Consider the following 20,102-nt stretch of genomic DNA (forward strand, 5'->3'; position numbering starts at 1 on the left):
TGTCTTGTCTGAGATTAAATTCTGTACTTACTGAGATATTATACTTGGATTGCCTACTGGTATAGGTTTCGCAGAAACCAGCTATCCTGGTCAGTATTGTTTTCACTACATCATGGTACAGAATCTAGGGAGATGAAGGAGATACAAATTGGACTCAAGTTCTTCTTCGTGGTCCAACCATCAACATTTTGGAACAGGATATCATCAATGATGGAAAGATCTTTATACTTTATACCAAGGAAATCATCAATAACACGCAGGTTGTCACGTAATCAATCATTCGGTCACATCATTCACTCATCCTCCCGTAAGACATGATAACAGTTTTCTCCTTATGCTCGTCACTCTATTCGTACAAGATGCAATTCTCGTCCCCCAAACATTGTTACAGCCCAGCTGTCCTTTAGAACGCAATCCATGCACCCGAAGAGAAGGAGCCTCGAATACCATACTGAAAAGCATCGAAGCGAAGGAAGCCGCATGACCCGCCCTCCAAGTGGTTGATCACTCCAGCCAGAGTGGTGGACACTCTGTGGCACCCTCTGTTGGGGCAGTGGTAGAGATCCTGCTGGTGGCGGGGAGAGGCCAGATGCTGGTTCAGACTTGAGAGCTGTCTGAACGTGTCACCGCAGCGGGAGCACTGGTATCGTCCATAGTGAGCGTTGAAGACGAGAGCTGTTGCTTGAAAGGTTACTGTCTCCTTCCAGATGATGAGTCTGTTGCTCATAGAGCCTTGGGGATCTTGGCGTCTGACTTGCTGGCGTAGAGGGTCGCGGTTGAGAGGTGCATTGTGGCAAGCACCTTGCTCAAGATGGTGGATAACGCCACTGGCAGCATTGAACTGCGCCGGGCAGAAGGGGCATGCGACGTCTCTCTGGTAGCCTGGAACGTTGGAATGGTTCTGCCCATGCTGTCTGGCGTTGGACTGCTACTCAGGTCAGTGGTTGTGTATGTTTAGTTGGCCTGCGCTAAACAAACCTGGTTGGGGACACGCGAGTCTGAGGATCCCTCATAGCGAGAATAAGGAGAGTAGTAGGCACACGAGAATGCTTGATGAGATCGCAGCTCTGAAGAGCCACGGAAGCCACTTCCACAACCAAGACATTCCCAGTATGGCGGGATATGACCTAGGGCTTCGCAGTGCTGATCTCGAGCGAATCTTCCCGCGGGGAACTGTCGCTAACAAGTTCCACACGAGTACATATTCGCTTTGCTAGTCGTTAAGATGATTTTGAGTGTCTACTTGTGGAAATGAAGGTAAACTTTGGAAGATGATACTGGGCGGGCGACGAAAGAATAGAGTCGAGGGGAGCAGAGGAGAGGAGTATGCACCGGGAAACGGTTTATGTAAAGGGAAAATTGAGAAATCCTGGCAAGCATAACTTGGTGGGTGGACTTAGGGTTGTGTCTCGTCCGATGTTCCCAAGGCTTAGGTTGCTGTAGGATTGCGTGTTCGGCAGTGTTCAGTGATTCCCAGTGCAGTTCAGCAGACGGGAGCCTAGGTAGTCTCATTCTAGATACCTTAGACACGTATTATTACCTGAGGCATACAACTGATACGACATGACATTCTAAACCGACCTCAGATCAATGGCCAGTGTCTTCCCGTCGACTACCGATTACCCAGCCCAAAGCAAAAGACACAAGATACAACAATTCCCCCCTATGGCAGAGCTATCATCTTATACGGATCAACAATAGTAGCAATACTCTTCTGCACCTGTTGAAACCTCATTATCTTACAACTCTCAGTCTCAAGATGATTTATCAACGCCGCCAACGTCTTGAACTCCTTCCCACAAGACCTCTTCACACAATGATACAAACTCTGCTGATGTCTCGGCGACTCAAGATGCTTCTTCAAGCCAAAAAGGGTTGTGTGAAGTTTATGGCATAGATAGCACTCGAAAGCTTTGGACCAGGGGTTCCATGCTGCAGTTGGGTTGATGGCGTACGTCTTCTCACCGTGCCATGCTAGCTCTTTGTTCGTGATGATACTGCGATGGTCACGGTTCTTGATGTAGCGGTAGAGCTTGCTGCGGTCCATGGGGACGTGAGGACATGAACCTCGTTCTAGATGGTGGGATAGACCTGTTGCTGTGCTGCAGGTTGCTCTGCAGAAGGGACATTTCACTGCTGATACGCGATGAAGCTTGGAATTCAAATGCTGAACGAGTTAGCAACCACTCGGTCAAATGTTGGATATGAGCTTACCATCCTGAGGTTGTTCGCGTTCATGAACTCACGATTGCAGTCCGCGCAGTGAAAATGACTTTCAATCTCGTGCTCCCTAATCTCAGCCTGCGTAACAGCTTTATCGCCGCATAATTGACACTCAGGTGCATTTCGACGCCAATGTTGTTCAAGGTTCATGTGCTGACGACGATCATACTCGTCGTCGAAGCAGTCACTACAGCTATCGCACTCGAAGGCTGGGGAGGCGTGGCCTGTCGCTTGACAATGCTGGTCGCGAGCTTTTCTACCAGCGTAGAAGAGTTTGTCGCAGTCTGTACAGTAATATGTCATGTTGGTCGACGGTTGTGAGCGTTGAGGAGGATGATTAGTGGCTTGTGAGAGTTTGAGGGGTTGGGATGCTGTAATTTACCTTAATCTCGGGTGAGCTAACGTCAAGTTTCAGGATAGAGTTTTGGTGGTGACCGACCAGAACAACAACTGAACATGTCCTCTATATATAGATTTTTTGTTTGTGTTGCTCTGTCGCACATATCTATATTCTGTTATCAATCATATCTTAGGTATACACGATGTGAAGTCGATATTTGGTGGAGTCAACAACTCGACAGTCAGGAAGACTAAAGTAGTTTGGGAATAGTGTCAATCAAGTGGATCCAGCGACCAGACAACTGAGGTTATCGCCCTCCAACTGGTTTCCTAGCACAGGAAGGATCATGCACAGGCTGACTGCAAAGACGTTCATTAATCTTTTTCGAAGACGTGAGACGACTGAGAACATTAACCATTATTCGTAAAAAAGGACCCTTTCCACCATGAGTCCAGTCCATGACCGATAAGTGGTATCATCATTAAGAAGCAAAACAAGAAGCAAACGATCCCTTCCGACTCCATGCTTTTCATAACCCATAATCAAATAACAAACCATCAAGGAATACTGCATCCTCACCCCTCGACAACCATCTCATCCACCATCTTCATGAACCTCTCTCGATACTCCTCCGGATCCGCCGTGATGCTCATCGGTCCCTTGTGCGCAACCTTGTTGAAGATCTTGACAATCTTGGTCAACGCCCTCGCCTGAAAAGCATGCTTCGCCCAGAAAAAGTCCAGCACAACACATCGATACGTCCACTTCCCCTCAACATCATCAACACCCCTTCGCCAGCTTCCTGCGTCAGATTCCACAACTGGAACTTCCATGCCCTGAGGGTATCGTACTAGAAACAGGGAGTAGTCCACTGCGTTGCGTGAGGCGAGAAGTGCAGAGTCTGCGAAGAGTAGAGAGATAAGCTCTTGTTTGGCTTGGTGGGTTACACGGACTTTGTCGGGGAACTCGTCGACGAGACGGTCTATAACGCTGTCTGGAACAAGAGCGCCGTCTGCGATGTCTCGCTCTGGGAAGAAGTAATCGTTGGGCTTGAGGTCGTACGTCTCCCACTTCTTTCCTTCTTCGACCTTTGGTTTTCCATAGAGTAGATTCTCCATGACAATGTGATGTGTCGGGGCGGCACCAATCATACCACCAATGCTTGCCTGCGATGAAACCACCAGATCCGTGATCCTGACGAGCAAACTGTGCGGCTGAAACTTCGTGTGTCCAATGTAAGGATCTAGCAACTCCTTCACAAAGAAGTCATGCTCAAAGCGTCTTGGCAGCGACTTGATGAGAAACTTCTCATTAGCCGTCGTGAAGAAAGTAGAACCACTGTACCCTAGATCACCAATAGGTACAAGCTCAGCATTCTCTTCCCCATCAGTCTGAAAAGACTCATGGTATTCATCTTCATTAATCTGCCAGACTTCTTTGCGCAGAGCGAGAAAGTCAATGGAGCGATAGCGCGTAAGGAGAAGACGAAAGAGGCGGAAGAAGGCGAGTACAGTCTTGATGATGCCCTTCTTTGACTTGCCGTGGCGTTGGCTTATAGCTTTCGCGATAGAGACTGAGATGCGGGATGAACGGATCTTCATGCCTGCGGTTTTTTTTCTTGGAGTGAAGAAGAAGAAGGTTTTAGGCCAATTTTGAGGCTAGAATTTTTGTGTGTTGTTCGAGAAGCTGTTGGTGGAGGGGTAGTCAAGTGAAGATGGTTGAGAGGTTGGGTGAGGCTGACGTCACTGTATTGTCAGTTGAGCATCGAGATCGAGACTTCAAGTTCCATGTGCTTCCAATTTGTGCAACACGACGTGTTTTACAGAGTCAAAAATAGACAATTTCTCAGTAGAAAAAAAAAAGTATTATTGTATCAGCGCTGTATATCCCTATCCTGTTCATCCCGGTCATTACCGTTCCGTATCTATAGTTCTGTATATCTGTGTATGTTTATAAAAAGGAAACCCATCGCTTGCTTTGCGCCAGCCGCTTTAATCCCGTAATAAAGAAAACAATAACTCCGAGTAATTTGCCTTGTTCCTTTTGTATAGCCTCTGTGATAAGCCATCCTGACGCTCTGATATTATGAAATACAGTAGAAAAATGAATGTGTGTTCAGCTTAGAAACTGAACAGTCCACTTCGTCTTTTACCCAAGGGGTAGACGATCAGTGCACTCATGAACAAACCGACACTGATACCAATGGCAACTTGGATGACCTTGAACAAGACATTAAACGCGGTTCCTTCAAGATTGCCCATTGTGTTCATGTCAGATGCGACCTTTGTTCCGTTCTTGGTAATCTCGTCAGCCATGGTGATACTGGCTAATAGAGAACCTCCTGCTGCTAAACCAGACGGAACTTGGACGAAAATAGCTGGAAGCATAGCAGCAGCTGCGAGACTGTATCCAACCTTGCGGGGCTTCTTCTCGGGCTCTTGGTGCTTCTCTGGTGTTCCGGGTCGAGACTCGGGATCGTTGAGGGTAGGGAGGGACCATGAGTCCGAGTCGATTTTCTTCTTGGTATATCGTGGTCGAACCCTGAGCTTCCACCAGTCGACAAAGTCCAGGTATCCGTTCTCCACATGTCGACCCATTCGAGAATACAAGTTTGCAAGAATACCAATCGTCAGGGCACCCAGCATATTGGAGATTTGACCGTTGCCGCCAAAGTACTCAGCGCAGTAACTGTTGACCGACCATCCAGCCAAAGCCATCCCGACCATAACGGGAGTTTGCTTCCACTTGGCTTGGTTGATGAGACAGAGACACATGGTGAAGCCCGGGACGAAGAGGAAGTACCATTCCCGTCCAAGAGGGTTATCACATGTCGAGCGACTCGTTGCGTTACTATCAATCATGCCGTAGAGCGAAGCGCCGATTGTGATACCGTATCCGAGGAAGAGGGTGTAGATGAGTGCGTGAACCATGCGTACACTACCGGCGACGAGGTTATGGCTTTGAAGTTCGAGAGAACTACAGAGGACCATGTACCCTGGAAGAATCAGGGCGATACTGCTCTGCGCTAGTGCACTGAAACAGAAGAGTTTGCCATTTTGGATAGAACCGAATGCTCGAGCGAAGAACGATGTGATAAGGGCGGCCGAAACTTCAAAGACATGGGCGTATAGTTCATTGCTAGGTGCCAGGACGAGTTGAAGAATACCAACGATACATCCGAGAAAGAAAGCGATGGGTAAATCGATGAACCGGCCCTGGAAAGCGAAGGGCGCAACACAAGCTGAAGCGACGCCGTATAAGAACACTCGAATCCAGACGTTGTATTTATCCTTTCGTGCGTTGACGTCGTCAAGTCGTTTCGTCGCTTCTTCCACACCGATCTTGTCGTGAACAACTTCTTTGTAAATGTTGTGTACATCTCGAAGACGACCGAGGTCAATACCCTGCGGTACACGAACGAGCTTAACCTCAGTGGTATGCGTAGTGCTATCATCAAAGCTGATAATCATACATCCAGGGAGGTATAAGAACTGAGCTTCAATCTCAAGGACACGAGACGACATGGTCATGTACTCTTCCAACCGATGTGTAGGCGCACCATACATCATAAGAGCCCTACACAACTTGAGCAGATACCGATGTCGTTGGATAATACCCGCAATATGAATAGTAATCCTCGCCTTGTCGCGCTTTTTGGGGGGAGGCGGTTGTTGTTTTATCTTCTCAGCCCACTTGTCAGAAATATTCGCTGAAGCTGGCGCCGCAAACATGGAAGACGACTTCATCAACTCCGTGAGTGCAAGCGAAGACGTCGAGTGTCTGTTCTTGTGGTAATTGAATAACCCGCTCGTCGGTCGTGAGCGAGGCGGTGATCGGATAGGAGGCGTTCCGCTGGATGAGCCGGGGCGGGATATAGGAGGTGAGTTGCGCGGCGACATGAGTGGTGTACCCGGATCCTTGGGTGTGTTCATACCGCTACCTGGTGTTCTATCATCGTGATATAACTTCAGCAGTGAGGAGAGAATACCGCCGCGGTATTGGTCCGGTCGGGGGACGTAGTCGTGAGCGTAAGCTTGTTGAAGAACAGGCGTAGCAGTTCCAGAAGTCGGTCCGCCGTTGGGATGCTGAGTGAACAAATCCCGTTTTCCCTTGCGGGTATGAGATCTAACTAGATTCTCAGCCGCAGCGTGATGCTGAAAGCGATCAGAGTTTGCTATTCTCTGTCGAAGACCAAAGTATCCTCCTGCATCTTCGATGGTGTTTGACCCAGCCGGCGGCGAAACCTTGGGATTATCATAGTCCTCGATCAACGGCTTAAACGAGGGGACTTCCTCGAGATCAAGCGATCCTCGTCGTGATCCAGGGGCAGAGTAGCTCCCCACCGAGACAGCTAACCGATCAGCTCTCTGTCTCGCATCAGCCATAGATCGGTACTGTCTCTCCGTGGTCCTCGACTCCGCCTGGTCCGCCTTCTCCCGCTCATTAGGATCATCATAGCTCGTATTTCTCCTAAGCGCAGGTCGTGGCCTCTTTGGTCCTGCTACATCCGGGGTATCTGGCGCGAGATTCTGAACCTGTCGTTTCTTCTCCTGCTCAGCGGAGAGGATCTTTGTCAGAGCAAGGCTTAGTTCGTAAGCATCCGGTGCATTGGGTGGTAATTCTCCAGGGGCTAGTTTTGGTGAACCAGCTGGTGAGAAGACACCTTCATCTTTATGCTGCTGTCGTGTCTGCGTTTGTTGCGGGCGAGTTGTCGAGTCGCTGCTCTCTCCGGAGGAATCTTTGCTGGAGTGGAAGCCTACTCGCTTCTTTTCCCTGCGGAGGGGAGTGTGTACCAGACTAGGTCTCCCACCGTTCCCGCTCCCACTCCCACTATCATTCTGTTCAGATAGCATAACTAACGAATGGATATTTTTTATGATGATAAAAAATACCGGGTCTGGAAATTGGGGGGAAAGGCGAGGTTTAAAGGACTGGGCCCCTCGAGGGCAAAACTGAGTTTGGAGGATTGATCATGTTGTCGATCAAGGGGGGCATGATTTACATACTACTTATTCTATGTCTGTTGTATACTCTCGCTCCGGGGCGAGAACAAGAAAAACAAAACTGGAGCCTGTATAGGTTTTTTCCCCTCTGTAGGTGGTCGTGGTGTATTGTTGTGGCTACGGGGGCGGCAAACTTGTGTGATAAGGACTGTGGGTCGCCGAGAGCAAGCCCGAGACTGGACATGCCAGGTTTAGCTCGTTCACTGATCAAGTCTGTGATGATGCTATATAAGTTGATGGATATGATGATGATGGTGTGCTTGGTTCCTTGGTTTCTGGGCCTATAAAGGGCTCGTCATAGCATTCGTGGCATGTTGTTGAGTTGGTATTTGGTACTGGCGATATCATTTTTGGTGTTTTTGCGTCGAGTCATGAGAATTGTTTCTTATCTGACACCCATTGACAGCCAAAACACTCGTCATACATGATGAAAATTACTTAATACCTACGGAGTACACTGGAATTCTCTTCAAACCAAGCAAACCCTTCTCTTCTTCCCTTGCTCAACCCACGCAGGCCAATCCTCGCTTTCCAGACCGACCTGTCGTCTTGGACCTGTCTCATCATGTCTGCTCCTCGTCCTTCAATTGGTCCGGTTAAAAGTGTGTCTTGGGTTATCATGAAAAAAAGAAGCAAACGCTCGGATTACTCGTTCGGGGAGGGCGTGAGATAAAAGATGGACTGCACCCGGGCTGCCGGTACAATAAATTAGAAGCCAGAGCCAGACGACACCAGAGCTAGACGGGGAGAGCTTCCAGCGGGCTTCTTCCACCGCCACGTGCGGGCCGCTGAGACCTTGACGTGCCCTGTGCTTCAGGGGACGATGAGCCCTGCAGCGATCGGTTAGGGGGGCCGGTCGGTTGGGCGCTACTGGCTCTGAATTGGATTGAGGCTCTTGGTCGTTAACTATTGTCAATATTCCCGAGATGGTTTCATTTTTAGTCCACACCATCTTTTGACTGTTGAAGAAGACCAGAGAATCACTGATGATCACCTTCCACGTTGACCATGCAGGGCTGGCAGTTGATCGACACTCTTGGTTGCCTTGATTGGTGTGATAGACATGCGAACTGACGTGCAGATGCAGATACTGACAGAGGCGGTCTCTTGTCCTCTCCCACAATCATAATCGACTGAGGGTTCGTATTCTGACGCGTAATGTTTGGTTGGTGAATGGTGAGTCAGTATCTAACTTAGAGTCACAGATCCATAACTTGGCATTCCTTGTATCCTTGTAATCACATGTTAGAGTTTAAGAGGCTCTTTGGGCTCCAAGTTGGACCTTGATGTTGCTCCATTAATGGAGCATATCTTGAGATCCACCCGATACCGGCTTGTCCGGAGCATCCACCATCAGCGGATCATAGCGCCGATAGAGAACAAGCCAAGCTTGGACTAGACTAGAAACCTCTAGACACGAACGATATCAAATCTGATTGATTGTCTGCCTGTTTCTAATAATTCCATCACCATCAATAATCTTGTTTCTATTCTTGTAAGTTCTCACTCGCATCCCTAGTACATACCCTAGACAGCACATCTGGTTAGTGCATGATAAGCATCCATCCCAATAAACAAGCTTCAGTCCCATTGGGTCTACACCTCGCTCGGTGAAGCACAAGTCAAACTCACCGAGACAGACGCCCAAGCGCGTTCACTTGACGCGAAGCGAAATAGGTTAGGCCATCACTTACGGATAACTCTCGTCACCCTTGAAGATCTGGGCATCAATAATCTCCCTGCATCACCATTGAAACATCATCATCTCGCGAAAACAACTTTCACAATGTCAACGTCCACGTACACCATCCCTGACCGCATCGTGCCCATGCGCGTCATCGTCTGTGGCGTCCATCGCACAGGAACGTTGAGTACGTCTGTTCTATCTCAGGGGGGAGGGGGCTTATCAAGCCCCCCTCTCAACAATTACGCGCGTAATCTAGACTACCACCCGAAAATAGAGCTGAAACAGAACCAATAGGTATTCGTAACGCTCTGTGGCAGCTTGGTTTCCATGACTGCTACCACATGCAAACTCTCTTCAACAATCCCACCCGCGCCCCTGAATGGGTACGTGCCATGGAAGCAAAGTACGCCGATAAGGGCACCTTCACCCGCGCGGACTGGGATCGCCTGCTCGGCGATTGTCAAGCTGTGTGTGATGTTCCCGCTGCGTTCTTTGGTCCTGAGTTAGCGGAGTTGTACCCTGAAGCTAAAGTCATTATCATGAATCGAGACCCTGAGAAGTGGTATGAGAGTGTGCTTAATAGTATCTACTTGATAACCACGCCAAAGGGGTTCTTGGCTAAACTCACTATGATTTATTGTTTCTTGCTTGATACGAATCTACAGTACATGGCAAAGTATAGCAAATCAATGAGATCTCTGGTTCAGAAGTATGATCATGGAAATGATAAGGAGAAGGCAATTGCATGGTATAAAGCGCAATATCAGGAATTTCACGACAGGATTCCAGCGGATCGGTATATCGAGTATACCATCACAGAGGGCTGGGGACCGCTGTGCGAGTATCTTGGTGTTCCTGTACCAGAAGTTCAGGACCCTGAGACAGGAAAGATGGTTGAAGCACTGTTTCCACATCTCAATGATGGTGAGACGTTTAGAAGGAACAGCAAGGTCATGAAGAAGAAGACTTTGCAGAGGGCGAATCAGAACTTACTGGCGGGCGTGGGGAGGTTGGCGTTGACGGGTGTGTTGGGATATGCTGGTTATCTGGCATGGAAGACTCGAATTGGGGGACGTGTTTAATCGAGTTTGACATAGTTTGATTGCTTGATCTTGATCAATGAGGGCAGTGTATTTGTATTGTAACATAAGAACTTTCTTATCTTTTTGTTAAGGACACATCAGAATTCAGGTACCAGGCCACTCACGCAAGCTATGCTAGGATAGTATGTTCAACATCAACTTTCGTACATCGCTTTTGTTCATATTGTACTTGTACTAGACCTATCACCACATTCTTTGTTACCCAAGCCCATGTCTTTCCAACCATCGTTCAACCCATCATCTGCAAAAGCTTCATGAGCTCCGCAACATCAGCATTGTTTGCCATCGCCCCCAAGTGTCCATCCCGATCCATCTGCTCCTTCTTGAACCTCCTCGGCCCCCACAACTCGGATCCATCAACATCCACATCCTCGACTTCCTCCGGCTCAACCTCCGTCTCCCTCGCCTCCTTGATGATCTTTCCTTTACCCTCGTTCAAGAACTCTTCCATGACTTCCGTGGCCACGTTGAGGAACCTGTCATTTCCCACGCCGCGCTTTCGAACATCGGAGCCGTGTCCCGAGGCCGTCGAGAAGACGTAGCCTACTACAAAGGGCAGCTGGTCCTCGGAGGGCACGTAGTTGAGGAACTCGGGGCCGACTTCGGCGGTCAAGGCACGCTTGAGATCGGTGAGGAGGGACCAGGCGATGTTGTGCATGGTGAAGTAGTTGAAGCTGATACGAGGGACTTCGCTGTTGATGACTTGGGCGAGCTCCTTGATGAGACCACTTGGAGATGTCGGTACTGTCTCGAGCTGGCATCTGTTAGTAAAAGCTTGCAGTGAGGACTTTCAGGACTTACATTGGCCTCCTTGGCCTTTTACTTCAGGTCCGCTTGTATATGACCTTTGCCATCCATCATCGCCTTCTTGCGACCCTCCGTCAAGAGTTCTCCAACACTAGCAATCGTCCAAGGCTCACGGGCATTATCAACACGAATACGGTTATCCAACGAGAGAGAAACCCAGCCATCGACCTTCATGTTTGGTGCATTACCTTTGTGCTCGGTAGGCTTGGAGCCCCGTCTGTTCGGTGTCCAGTTGGTGAGCGAGGTGCCCAGGCAGAGGCAGTAGTTCTTGTAGTAGCCCTCGAGATCCGTGGGCGGGTTTCCGATAAAGAAGCACGCGTTGCCTTGGTATCCCCACAACTCCTCGAGATCCTCCCACGCTTGTCCTTGGGGAATACGGCCCTCTTGTCGGAGGGCTTGGTAGAGCTGTGTAGTAGTCATCAGACCACCACTGGGCGCAGCAGTCTTGACACCATAGTAATGCAGCGCAGATCGCATGTGATGGATCAAAAGACCGCAGTGTATGGGGTTCCGACGAAGGAAGTGGAACTCAGGAGACTCTTCACTATCGTGAGGCGCCAAGCCCATCCCCACGTTTACCTGGCTCATCTCGAAGATAGGATCGTGATTCCATCGCGTCGCCGCCTGAAGGACCTGCCTGCGCTCAGGCGTCTTGGGAAGATCAACAAGAGCCTTTTGGATCTTCAGACTCTCTTGCTTGAACTGCTCATACCCGCGCCCGACGGACTCCCCAAGACCCTGGACGATGTCGAGATACATCTGAAGAGCCCACGATATCCAGAGACGAGGGTGCTCCCTGGCCACCCTGAGCGCAGCGCCCATGCCGCGGACAAGCTCGTCCTCCACGTCGCCATGGCCAGGGGTTGTGGTAAGGAAGTGAAAGCCGGGAAAGGCCTCCATCAGGGCCGAACTGTCCTGATTCCACCTCTCGGTGTTATTTCTGCCATTGGCACCGAGCCTCTCCTTATATCAACCTAAGGCGCCGTTGTAGCGTCCAGGATCGATATTATTACGGCTGTGTTTTACGTAGCTGTCGAAAAAGACCCAGGATGTTTAGAGACAGGAGCTTGCCCACGTCGTAAGCCGCAAGGTTATACATAGTGCCTGGGGTCTTCTTATCCTTGTCGATGCCCATCGCCTCACAAGCTACGTCGAAGCACTGGTGGGCGAAGATGGCTGTTCCGCCAAACTTGTCCATCAGCTTCTTGATGTCCGCTTCCATGCTGGGAGCAAGCTCAAATGCTGTGTTGGTAGCCAGAGCCACAGCGGCGAGGTCAAGCTCACCGCTGGCGTACTTCTCCCAGAGCGAGTGAATCTCCTGGCTGAGATAGTCATAGTCGCGGAGAAGGGCGGCGAAGGCGAAGAAGGCGTCTTCCCATTTGACCTCTTCCTCAACGGTGTATTGAGTCTCAGGTTCAGCAGTAGGAGTAGGCGTGATGTCAGGAGCGTTGAGGAATTCCTCAGAAGGAGTGTAGACGTTGAGGACGTCAAACATGCCCTTGGTGGGGTGGTTTGCCTTGACATCTGACTTCTTGTCGAGATCATCTGGTTTGAAAAGACCAGCTTCCATGATTGGTTTGAGATAGCCGCGGACTTTCTCCAGGACTTCTACGAAGTGAGAATGAGAAGCATCAGAGCGACGATCCCTTCTTGCACCACTCTCTGTGAGTTTCTGAGAGAAGGACCTGCGAACTGGGAACTGTATCAGTACCACTGGAATCAACATAATCAGAAATGGTCAACATACCCCAGATACCTCTCTCCAAAGCAATGGCAGTCTTGTGAGGAACCTCGACAGCATTGGTCTCAGCAACATGTTTAGCCATAGCCTCAAAGTCCCTGACTCTGATGACATATTTCTTGGTGCTCGGGTCCTGCTTCTCTTGCTTCTTCTTGTTCTTAGCTCTACTGGGACCTTTGCTGTTTCCATTTCCCTTTCTCTTCTTCTTATTCTTGAGAGCGTCGAGAGCGGCGGCGCCAACTGCAGCGTCAGCGTCGTAGCCGTGGGCTTTGGCAGTGTTGGCCAGCCATGTTGCTACAGAGTCAGTGTCGGCTTTGTATTGTTGGTAAATGCTCATATAAGCTGGAGAGAGCGTTTTGAACTTATTTGAATTTATTTGTTGATTCTGTTGATATTTGGTTAAGGTTGATGTTGATGTTGATGAAGATGGTTGAGATGTGGACAGCCTCGTTGCTACAACGAAGGTTGGCTAGTAGTGGAGGGTACCTAGCAAAAAGCAATGCCGATTTCCCCTGAATACGGATTTATTAAATTCCGCATGAGGTCATAACAGTTATCTGACTATCGAAAGCCATGTCTCAAGTTACCAATCCCAGTATTTTTGTCTTTTCTCATACAAAATGATAAGAGGTCTTGATTTCCAGTGTATCCCGGCAGTTATATGATGCTTTTTGAGGGTCATGAACCAGCATTGGCAGTCAGTAATGTAACCACTCCACACACAATCCACCAAACTACGCCTACATCCGGGAATAAACAAGATATAAATAGATCTCCCATAGCAGCATCCATCTTCAAAGATCAGATTCACACAAAACAGCACAAAACATCGACAAGAAACACAGAATAAAACCCCCCACGTAAAATGCACGTGAGGAATACGGTCTGCAGTGGCCCGTTGCGCTCACTCCCAACACCACAATCAGATCACGACGATCAGCTGCCCTCCCCCCTAAAGAATATTCCTTCAATTAAAACGCCCAATTCCCCAAGATCTCTCTTTCTAGCGTTGTCTCTTCTCTCAGCTCCCCCACGCTCTCTTCAGCATTCCTCTATAAAGTTACACGGCAATTGGCGGGTGCTATTGGACAGCCTGGACGTGGGGGTTGGAATAGTCAGACGACTTGTGAACGGACGGTACCTGCTTTTGCGAAGGATGATCGCTGTTTTGTGTTCTGTTTGTGTGGTTCTCTGTGATGGATGGCAGCCTTTACAATATGCTCGACATCTTTGCTTCCATTTCGTAAAGGTGGCGTTTTGTGTAACTCTCCGTGTAAGTGACTCCCCTCTTGATCCTCTCTATTCATCCATTGAAGCCGTCAATTGCAGAGGGAAAAAAAACCCCCACGATCACTTCATGTCTCTTGACTCGTGTGAGGTCACCGGTTCGGCCCGGAATCTCTCGGCCGGACCTCAGCGCATGCCTCTTGTCGTGTCTCTCCCCCGCCTTTTCAACCACGTACCCAGGGATCCGGACCTAACCCCCACGCTTTTCGAACCATGCCTCTCTCGAACTCAAGTGCCTGAGCCTGAGCCTGGAGCAGTGGGCTACCTCATGACGAGGACGCCACTCTTATACCTAGTCCTTGGTTGGACATAAAAGAGCAGCTGACGCCAGCCTCTTTGAACAATGCCTCTTCATCATTCTTCTCACTGCCTTTCTTGTTCTTTACCTGTATAAAAGAGAGCCTGCTTGCTGCGTGTAATCTGCTTGCACTTATATACTTTACACTTATATCATACCATATGCCTTCGACATTGCTTGAATCTCCCACCATGGGCTCCCCCAAGGCTTCTCAGCTGCGCCTCGGCGATGGCGTATACGTCCCTACCCTTGCCTTCTTCACTTCCGAGGACGAGGTCGATGCTTCAGCTACTGAGAAACACATCATCAAGCTTCTCGAGTCAGGAGTAGCCGGTATTGTTGTTCACGGCTCCAACGGAGAATGTGCCCACCTCTCTCCTTCAGAACGAACCACCATCATCCGCGTTGCCAGAGATACCATCTTCCACGAGGGCAGTGGTACTCGTGTTCCTCTCATCGCAGGCTGTGGTGCCCAGAGCACAAGGGAGACAACAGAACTGTGTGAAGACGCCGGCAAGGCTGGTGCCACACATGCCCTGGTTCTACCTCCAAGCTACTACGGCGGACTTCTCCCCGATGATCTAGTCATTCAGCACTACTACGCCGTGGCAGACAAGAGCCCAATTCCTCTTCTGGTGTACAACTTCCCCGGCGCCGCAGCTGGCCGAGACCTCTCATCCGACACGATCCTCAGCATCGCCAAGCATCCCAACGTCGTAGGCGTCAAGCTCACATGCGGCAACACCGGCAAGCTCGCCCGCATTGCAGCAGACTGTCCCGAGGGCTTCTGGGTCGGCGGCGGCAGCGCAGACTTCATCCTGCAAGGCCACGCCGTCGGAGCCAACGGCACCATCTCAGGCCTCGCCAACCTCTGCCCCAAAGCCTGCGTGCGCATCACAGAGCTCGCAGAGGAAGGGAACTGGAAAGAAGCCCGTCAGCTGCAAGCCAAAGTGGCCAAGGCTGACTGGATGGCGATCAAGACTGGATTCGTTGGTGTCAAGGCAGCGCTGGGACACTTTTCCGGGTACGGGGGCGAACCTAGACGACCTTGCGTGGCGCCATCTCAGAAGGATCTCGATACTATTGCACAAGGGTTCCAAGAGGTGATGGATCTTGAAGTTACTCTCTGAAAGAAACAAAAAGCATGTTTTTGGTTCGGTGGGAGCAAAAGCAGGTTGCATTGGGCGGTGACGACGTTGATGATGACGATACCTGTTATTTCGAAGCAAAGCACGGAGATGGTGTTGTGGCGTTGGGCATACACTACTGTACACATCCATCAATCATATCAGGCTGTTCTGTAGCAATAATTTCTTCTCTGAACATAAAATGAATACCAATTAATGCTTGAAGCATATACCTACACTACACCAATATGCCTGATTACCCCATGGAAACTACCCTTCCCCGCAAAGTGGCCATATTTTTTCAATAATCCCACGCATGTGCAGCAGAAGCCGGTGAAGAAAAAGATGTGTCTCGTGGTCGATTACTTGTAGCCAATGGGGAGTCAAAGATGGTGAGGAGCACGCTGGACATTGCCGCTTTGGGGCGATGATGCTTACACGAGGTGTCGGATGTTCAATAGGTACCGTACAGGATATGCTGAGAGGGAGCTTGGATGGGAATCCTCAATCGTGGGGAACCCCGCAGTTGGATCTGGATGTGGAGTTGACGCTGTGAAAGAGAGCAAGTAAGAGAAGCTGAGTTTGTAATGGTGTTGAAGGCCTCGGAGGGAGCCCGAGTTCTGTAGTGTACCTGTACTTGATACTGCAGCCATGCAAGTTCAAATCAGGTATTTGAACAAGCTTAGAAGCACTGATATACATGCAGACCAACTGAACAGGCAGTGAGAAGACACTCATGCCAAGAATCACAAGCAATTCCTTTCATGAGGGGGAACCAACATGAACAGGTCATAAGATGAACCCAGAAAATACATAGCGTAGTATACGGAGTAGCCAACACTTGCAAAGAGGAGAATGTGGAGAATGGCTAACAAAGTGCCCGATGCGTTCGTGTGGAGAAGCGTGGGGGTCTAAAAGTCACTCGGGTGCAGTTCCCGGGCTGAAGCTAAGTCAAGACGGTGAAGAAAAAGCGTATGTTTCGGGCCATTGAGGAGCGAGATCATGCCATTGACTTTAGGTATGTAATGTTGTGTCTATGCTAGAAGGAGTCTAGAACTCGGCTGCGTCAAAGTTGCGGATCAGGTCGTAGTAGAACTTGACAATGTCCATGTGCGACTCAATCCTTATCCTCTCATCGACTGTGTGAATGTTTTCGGATCCGCGCTGTCGACTCGGTGTCCAGCGGTAAATGTTTGGCGACAAGTCTGTAACCTATTAGTATATTCTCTCGCTTTGTGTAACGATGTACTTACTGAGGTAATGTCTCGTATCAGTGTTGCCAGTCATGATTTCACCGACAGGTACGACCTTTCCGCCGTCGAAAGCAAAGCTATGCTGGATTGTACCAGAGAAGATATCCCAGATTGGGCCGCTTGTAGGTGATACGGGTGTTGTGACTGAGTTGCGAATCGCTGTGAGTTTGAGATGGCCATCGTAGTCGAATCCAGATTCCTTCTGAAACTCTGCGTCGTCTGCGTAGGCGCTCAGGGTGAGGTTGTACTTTTGAATAACGGCGTCAATATTCTTGACGAAGTGCTCCTGTACCTTGTCAAGGCTGTCTTGAGGCGCCACACGGTAGTTGACACCTAGGTTGACAACTTCTGGCATGGCATTGATCTTTTGACCGCCGCGAATAATATCAACGGCTTGTGTCGTCTGGATAGTGAATTTGGCCGTGGGATCAAGATGAATAAGCTCATCTTTCAACTTCTCTAGATCGTCTTTCTTGAGAAGATCATGGAGTTTGGTGTGTGAGTCCGGTGAATGACGTGCCAAGCAGACAAGGTGGTTGTAGACAGGGCTTCCCTTGAGAATAGCAGGTTCATATGGCTTGGACTCGAGAGCAGATATGATCTCAGCCATGATACCGATACCGGTGTGAGGAGAAGGAATAGAACTGTGACCGCCCTTCACGCGAAGTTCAGCCCAGATATCAATAGCGCCCTTCTCCTGCACCGAGGGAAGAACGTAAAGAGTATCGTCGATGAGCTGAATTCCCGAACCGCCCTCGTCCAAAATGAACAGAATACCATTGTCGCCATATCTCTCCGTCAAAAACTCTCCAATCTTAGCAGCGCCTCGAGGACCAGAGCACTCCTCATCGAATCCAAACGCCAGGATCAAAGTACGCTTAGGCTGCCATTTGGTCTCGGTGAGCAACGTCTCAATGGCCGACATGAGAGCTGTAAGACTATTCTTGTCATCCGATGCTCCACGGCCCCAAAGCCACTCTCCGTCAAAGTAAGCGTCGAAGGGCGGATGCGTCCATGTTGATGGATCAGGTACGGGAACAACATCTTGATGAGCTGCAAGAAGATAAGGCTTGAGTGAAGAGTCGCTTCCGGTAAATGTGTAGACAAGACCAAACTTGTTAATCTTCTCCAGTTCTGCGTGTTTATGTCTAAAACGGTCAGTAAGAGTCTGTGGATTGAGTTTGGTGGCTTACATGGCTGGGTATGTCTTTGCCAGGACATCATGTAAATCATAAAACGGCGCCCAACGTTCATCTTTGTCAACATCGCCAAGATCGTCATAACAAATTGACGGAACGCGCACAATCGCTTGATGGCGCTTCACCTGCTTATTAAAAGCATCCTTCGAGTCAAAGAGTTCATTTGCCGAAGGCAGGCCATCGTTTCCAGGTGAGAGCACAGGCGGCAAATCGCACTTAAAGTCATGCTCACTCTGACCAATTGGCTTTTGAGATCCAAAGGGACCAAGACTGAAGCTTGAGGCTCCAGCTACAGTGGCCAAGACCGCGAGAGACTTGCGCACCATTTTGAAGATATTGGGTGAGATGTCGAGGTTTGAGAGGGAGGATTTGTCAGATGAAACGGGCGGGGAATAAAAGACATGAATGATGATGGAGTCGGTAGCTAGCACGACATCGGCGCCGAAGCCGAGGCCGGACCCGGTTCAAGATAACGGTCGCTAAAAGTGTTCCCGATGAGGAAGTTGAGACAAAGAACTTTTGATTGAGGATTTTCGGGGGTAAATTTGTGTTGATCAGTGGGTTTGATGTTATTCCCGTGGGTATTCTCTGATTATCTTGTGGCTGAGAGCTTATTCTGGCAGAGAGAACCTCGTAGTATACATAATGTGAATTGCAGAATTCTTGGATCCGTCACTGCCCCTCGACAACACCTGAGCTCCCGTCTCGTTCCATCTCGGTTTGTTTTCGGTGGTGAGCTTGCGGTTGAGGCTGGTTCGAAGACTTGGGTTGTTTATTGAAATGGAAGAACCCGTTTTTGGCACCTTTTTTGTATCGTCTGATGTTGGCTGTACTGCAGTTGTTACTGATAGATTAGGCTGGTGTTCTTCAAGAGTAGACGAGATAGAAGGATAGGTCGAGGGACCCTAGTTGGCAACAGCAGTTAGCTAGTGTAGTAGAGACAGGTAAATCAAAACGAACCTCCGTTCTGCACATCGACCATGTGTGAGATGGTCGATGGCCCGGGACCGGCGCCTCCTAGTTTGGAGGCCCAGCTGATCACCGGCATCATCTTCACCCTTCCGTAGTAGTTAGCTCGTGTTATAGAAGCAGCTTGGTCGGAACGAACCTCCGCTCTGCACATCGACCATGGCAGGGATAGCTGATGACCGGGACCGGCGCCTCCTAAATTGGAGGCCCAGCTATTCACCGGCATCATCACCCTTGCGTAGTAGTTAGCTTGTGTAGCATAGACGGCTCGGCCAAAATGAACTTACTCCGTGTCTACCGACCACGTCTCATATAGTCTTCCGGGCAGCCGGCGCCTCCTTGTTCGAAGGCCCAGCTGTTTCACCGGCATCATCACCACCCTTGACATCTCCAAGTCGCTTTCCCAGCCATATCTAATCTGCAACAAACTGAGGAATGAGCAATCTCATCGACATGAGCGGGATCGATGATAGCGAAGTTGAGGACGTTGACCTCGACGCTGAGCTGTCTAAGCTCAGAGAATCGTACNNGAGAAACTTACGCGCTCAGGCCGGATCTTCACGGCCGTGGCTAGGTTGTGCAAGTTCTTGCTTTGAGGGTTCTCCAGCTCCGACCCGAGCTTGTCGATGCCCGTGAACCCCTCTAAAGATGGTTTGTAGTGAAACGTAGACACAATTGGTATTCAATCTGCCACCCATAATCGGTGTGTCAGGTATTATTGCTCTTGCTCATCGTGGAGGTCATGATTCACCGCCATGACAACTGAATGCACAGCTTGGGCTTTGATTTGTACTAGCGCAGTCCTCAGGTCAGAGACGTTGAGTTGCATTCTAGAGACCCCGTGTGGAGAAGGGCGGTGCCGAATTTCAAAAGCCTTTTCATCGTCTCTAAATGTCAAACCGACTACTGAGGTCTGCGGAGTGAACGCAAAGTGAACGCGCTTCCTTCCTTGGATGGGTTCGAAGTGCGTAGTGCCCAAAGAACGGATGGTTTGATGGTTGCAACTATCCGACATCTTGGCAAAGAGTAGAATAGGAGGGGGAGGAGCAATAGGAGGAGGAGGAG

General features: G+C 49.6%; 8 protein-coding genes across 8 annotated transcripts; 2 read left to right on the forward strand and 6 right to left on the reverse strand.

The window, feature by feature from the left end:
- Positions 1–403: 403 nt before the first annotated feature.
- On the reverse strand, positions 404–2,526 carry FTJAE_12438 (uncharacterized protein; the record flags this gene model as incomplete). The annotated part of the gene is made up of 4 exons (XM_037345483.1): positions 404–925; positions 979–1,127; positions 1,828–2,167; positions 2,215–2,526. 4 exons carry the CDS (start codon positions 2,524–2,526, stop codon positions 404–406), a joined length of 1,323 nt encoding a protein of 440 aa, XP_037200515.1.
- A 612-nt stretch (positions 2,527–3,138) lies between these two features.
- Positions 3,139–4,164, reverse strand: FTJAE_12439 (uncharacterized protein; the record flags this gene model as incomplete). The annotated part of the gene is made up of 1 exon (XM_037345484.1): positions 3,139–4,164. The coding sequence occupies one exon, from the start codon at positions 4,162–4,164 to the stop codon at positions 3,139–3,141; it is 1,026 nt and encodes a 341-aa protein (XP_037200516.1).
- Positions 4,165–4,683: 519 nt separating this feature from the next.
- On the reverse strand, positions 4,684–7,416 carry FTJAE_12440 (PRM10 Pheromone-regulated; the record flags this gene model as incomplete). The annotated part of the gene is made up of 1 exon (XM_037345486.1): positions 4,684–7,416. The coding sequence occupies one exon, from the start codon at positions 7,414–7,416 to the stop codon at positions 4,684–4,686; it is 2,733 nt and encodes a 910-aa protein (XP_037200517.1).
- A 1,936-nt stretch (positions 7,417–9,352) lies between these two features.
- FTJAE_12441 (uncharacterized protein) lies at positions 9,353–10,335 on the forward strand (the record flags this gene model as incomplete). The annotated part of the gene is made up of 2 exons (XM_037345487.1): positions 9,353–9,437; positions 9,548–10,335. The coding sequence occupies 2 exons, from the start codon at positions 9,353–9,355 to the stop codon at positions 10,333–10,335; spliced, it is 873 nt and encodes a 290-aa protein (XP_037200518.1).
- A 250-nt stretch (positions 10,336–10,585) lies between these two features.
- On the reverse strand, positions 10,586–13,241 carry FTJAE_12442 (uncharacterized protein; the record flags this gene model as incomplete). Its single annotated transcript, XM_037345488.1, has 4 exons — positions 10,586–11,117; positions 11,180–12,121; positions 12,177–12,855; positions 12,911–13,241. 4 exons carry the CDS (start codon positions 13,239–13,241, stop codon positions 10,586–10,588), a joined length of 2,484 nt encoding a protein of 827 aa, XP_037200519.1.
- Positions 13,242–14,680: 1,439 nt separating this feature from the next.
- On the forward strand, positions 14,681–15,619 carry FTJAE_12443 (4-hydroxy-2-oxoglutarate aldolase mitochondrial; the record flags this gene model as incomplete). Its single annotated transcript, XM_037345489.1, has 1 exon — positions 14,681–15,619. One exon carries the CDS (start codon positions 14,681–14,683, stop codon positions 15,617–15,619), a length of 939 nt encoding a protein of 312 aa, XP_037200520.1.
- A 1,047-nt stretch (positions 15,620–16,666) lies between these two features.
- Positions 16,667–18,394, reverse strand: FTJAE_12444 (CPS1-Gly-X carboxypeptidase YSCS precursor; the record flags this gene model as incomplete). Its single annotated transcript, XM_037345490.1, has 3 exons — positions 16,667–16,821; positions 16,870–18,017; positions 18,063–18,394. The coding sequence occupies 3 exons, from the start codon at positions 18,392–18,394 to the stop codon at positions 16,667–16,669; spliced, it is 1,635 nt and encodes a 544-aa protein (XP_037200521.1).
- A 541-nt stretch (positions 18,395–18,935) lies between these two features.
- Positions 18,936–20,052, reverse strand: FTJAE_12445 (meiosis mei2; the record flags this gene model as incomplete). The annotated part of the gene is made up of 6 exons (XM_037345491.1): positions 18,936–18,973; positions 19,029–19,270; positions 19,325–19,392; positions 19,467–19,541; positions 19,579–19,679; positions 19,938–20,052. 6 exons carry the CDS (start codon positions 20,050–20,052, stop codon positions 18,936–18,938), a joined length of 639 nt encoding a protein of 212 aa, XP_037200522.1.
- Between the last annotated feature and the right edge of the window lie 50 nt (positions 20,053–20,102).

The sequence above is a fragment of the Fusarium tjaetaba genome, assembly GCF_013396195.1.
Source record: "Fusarium tjaetaba strain NRRL 66243 chromosome Unknown NRRL66243_c0000335, whole genome shotgun sequence".
NCBI lineage: Eukaryota > Fungi > Ascomycota > Sordariomycetes > Hypocreales > Nectriaceae > Fusarium > Fusarium tjaetaba.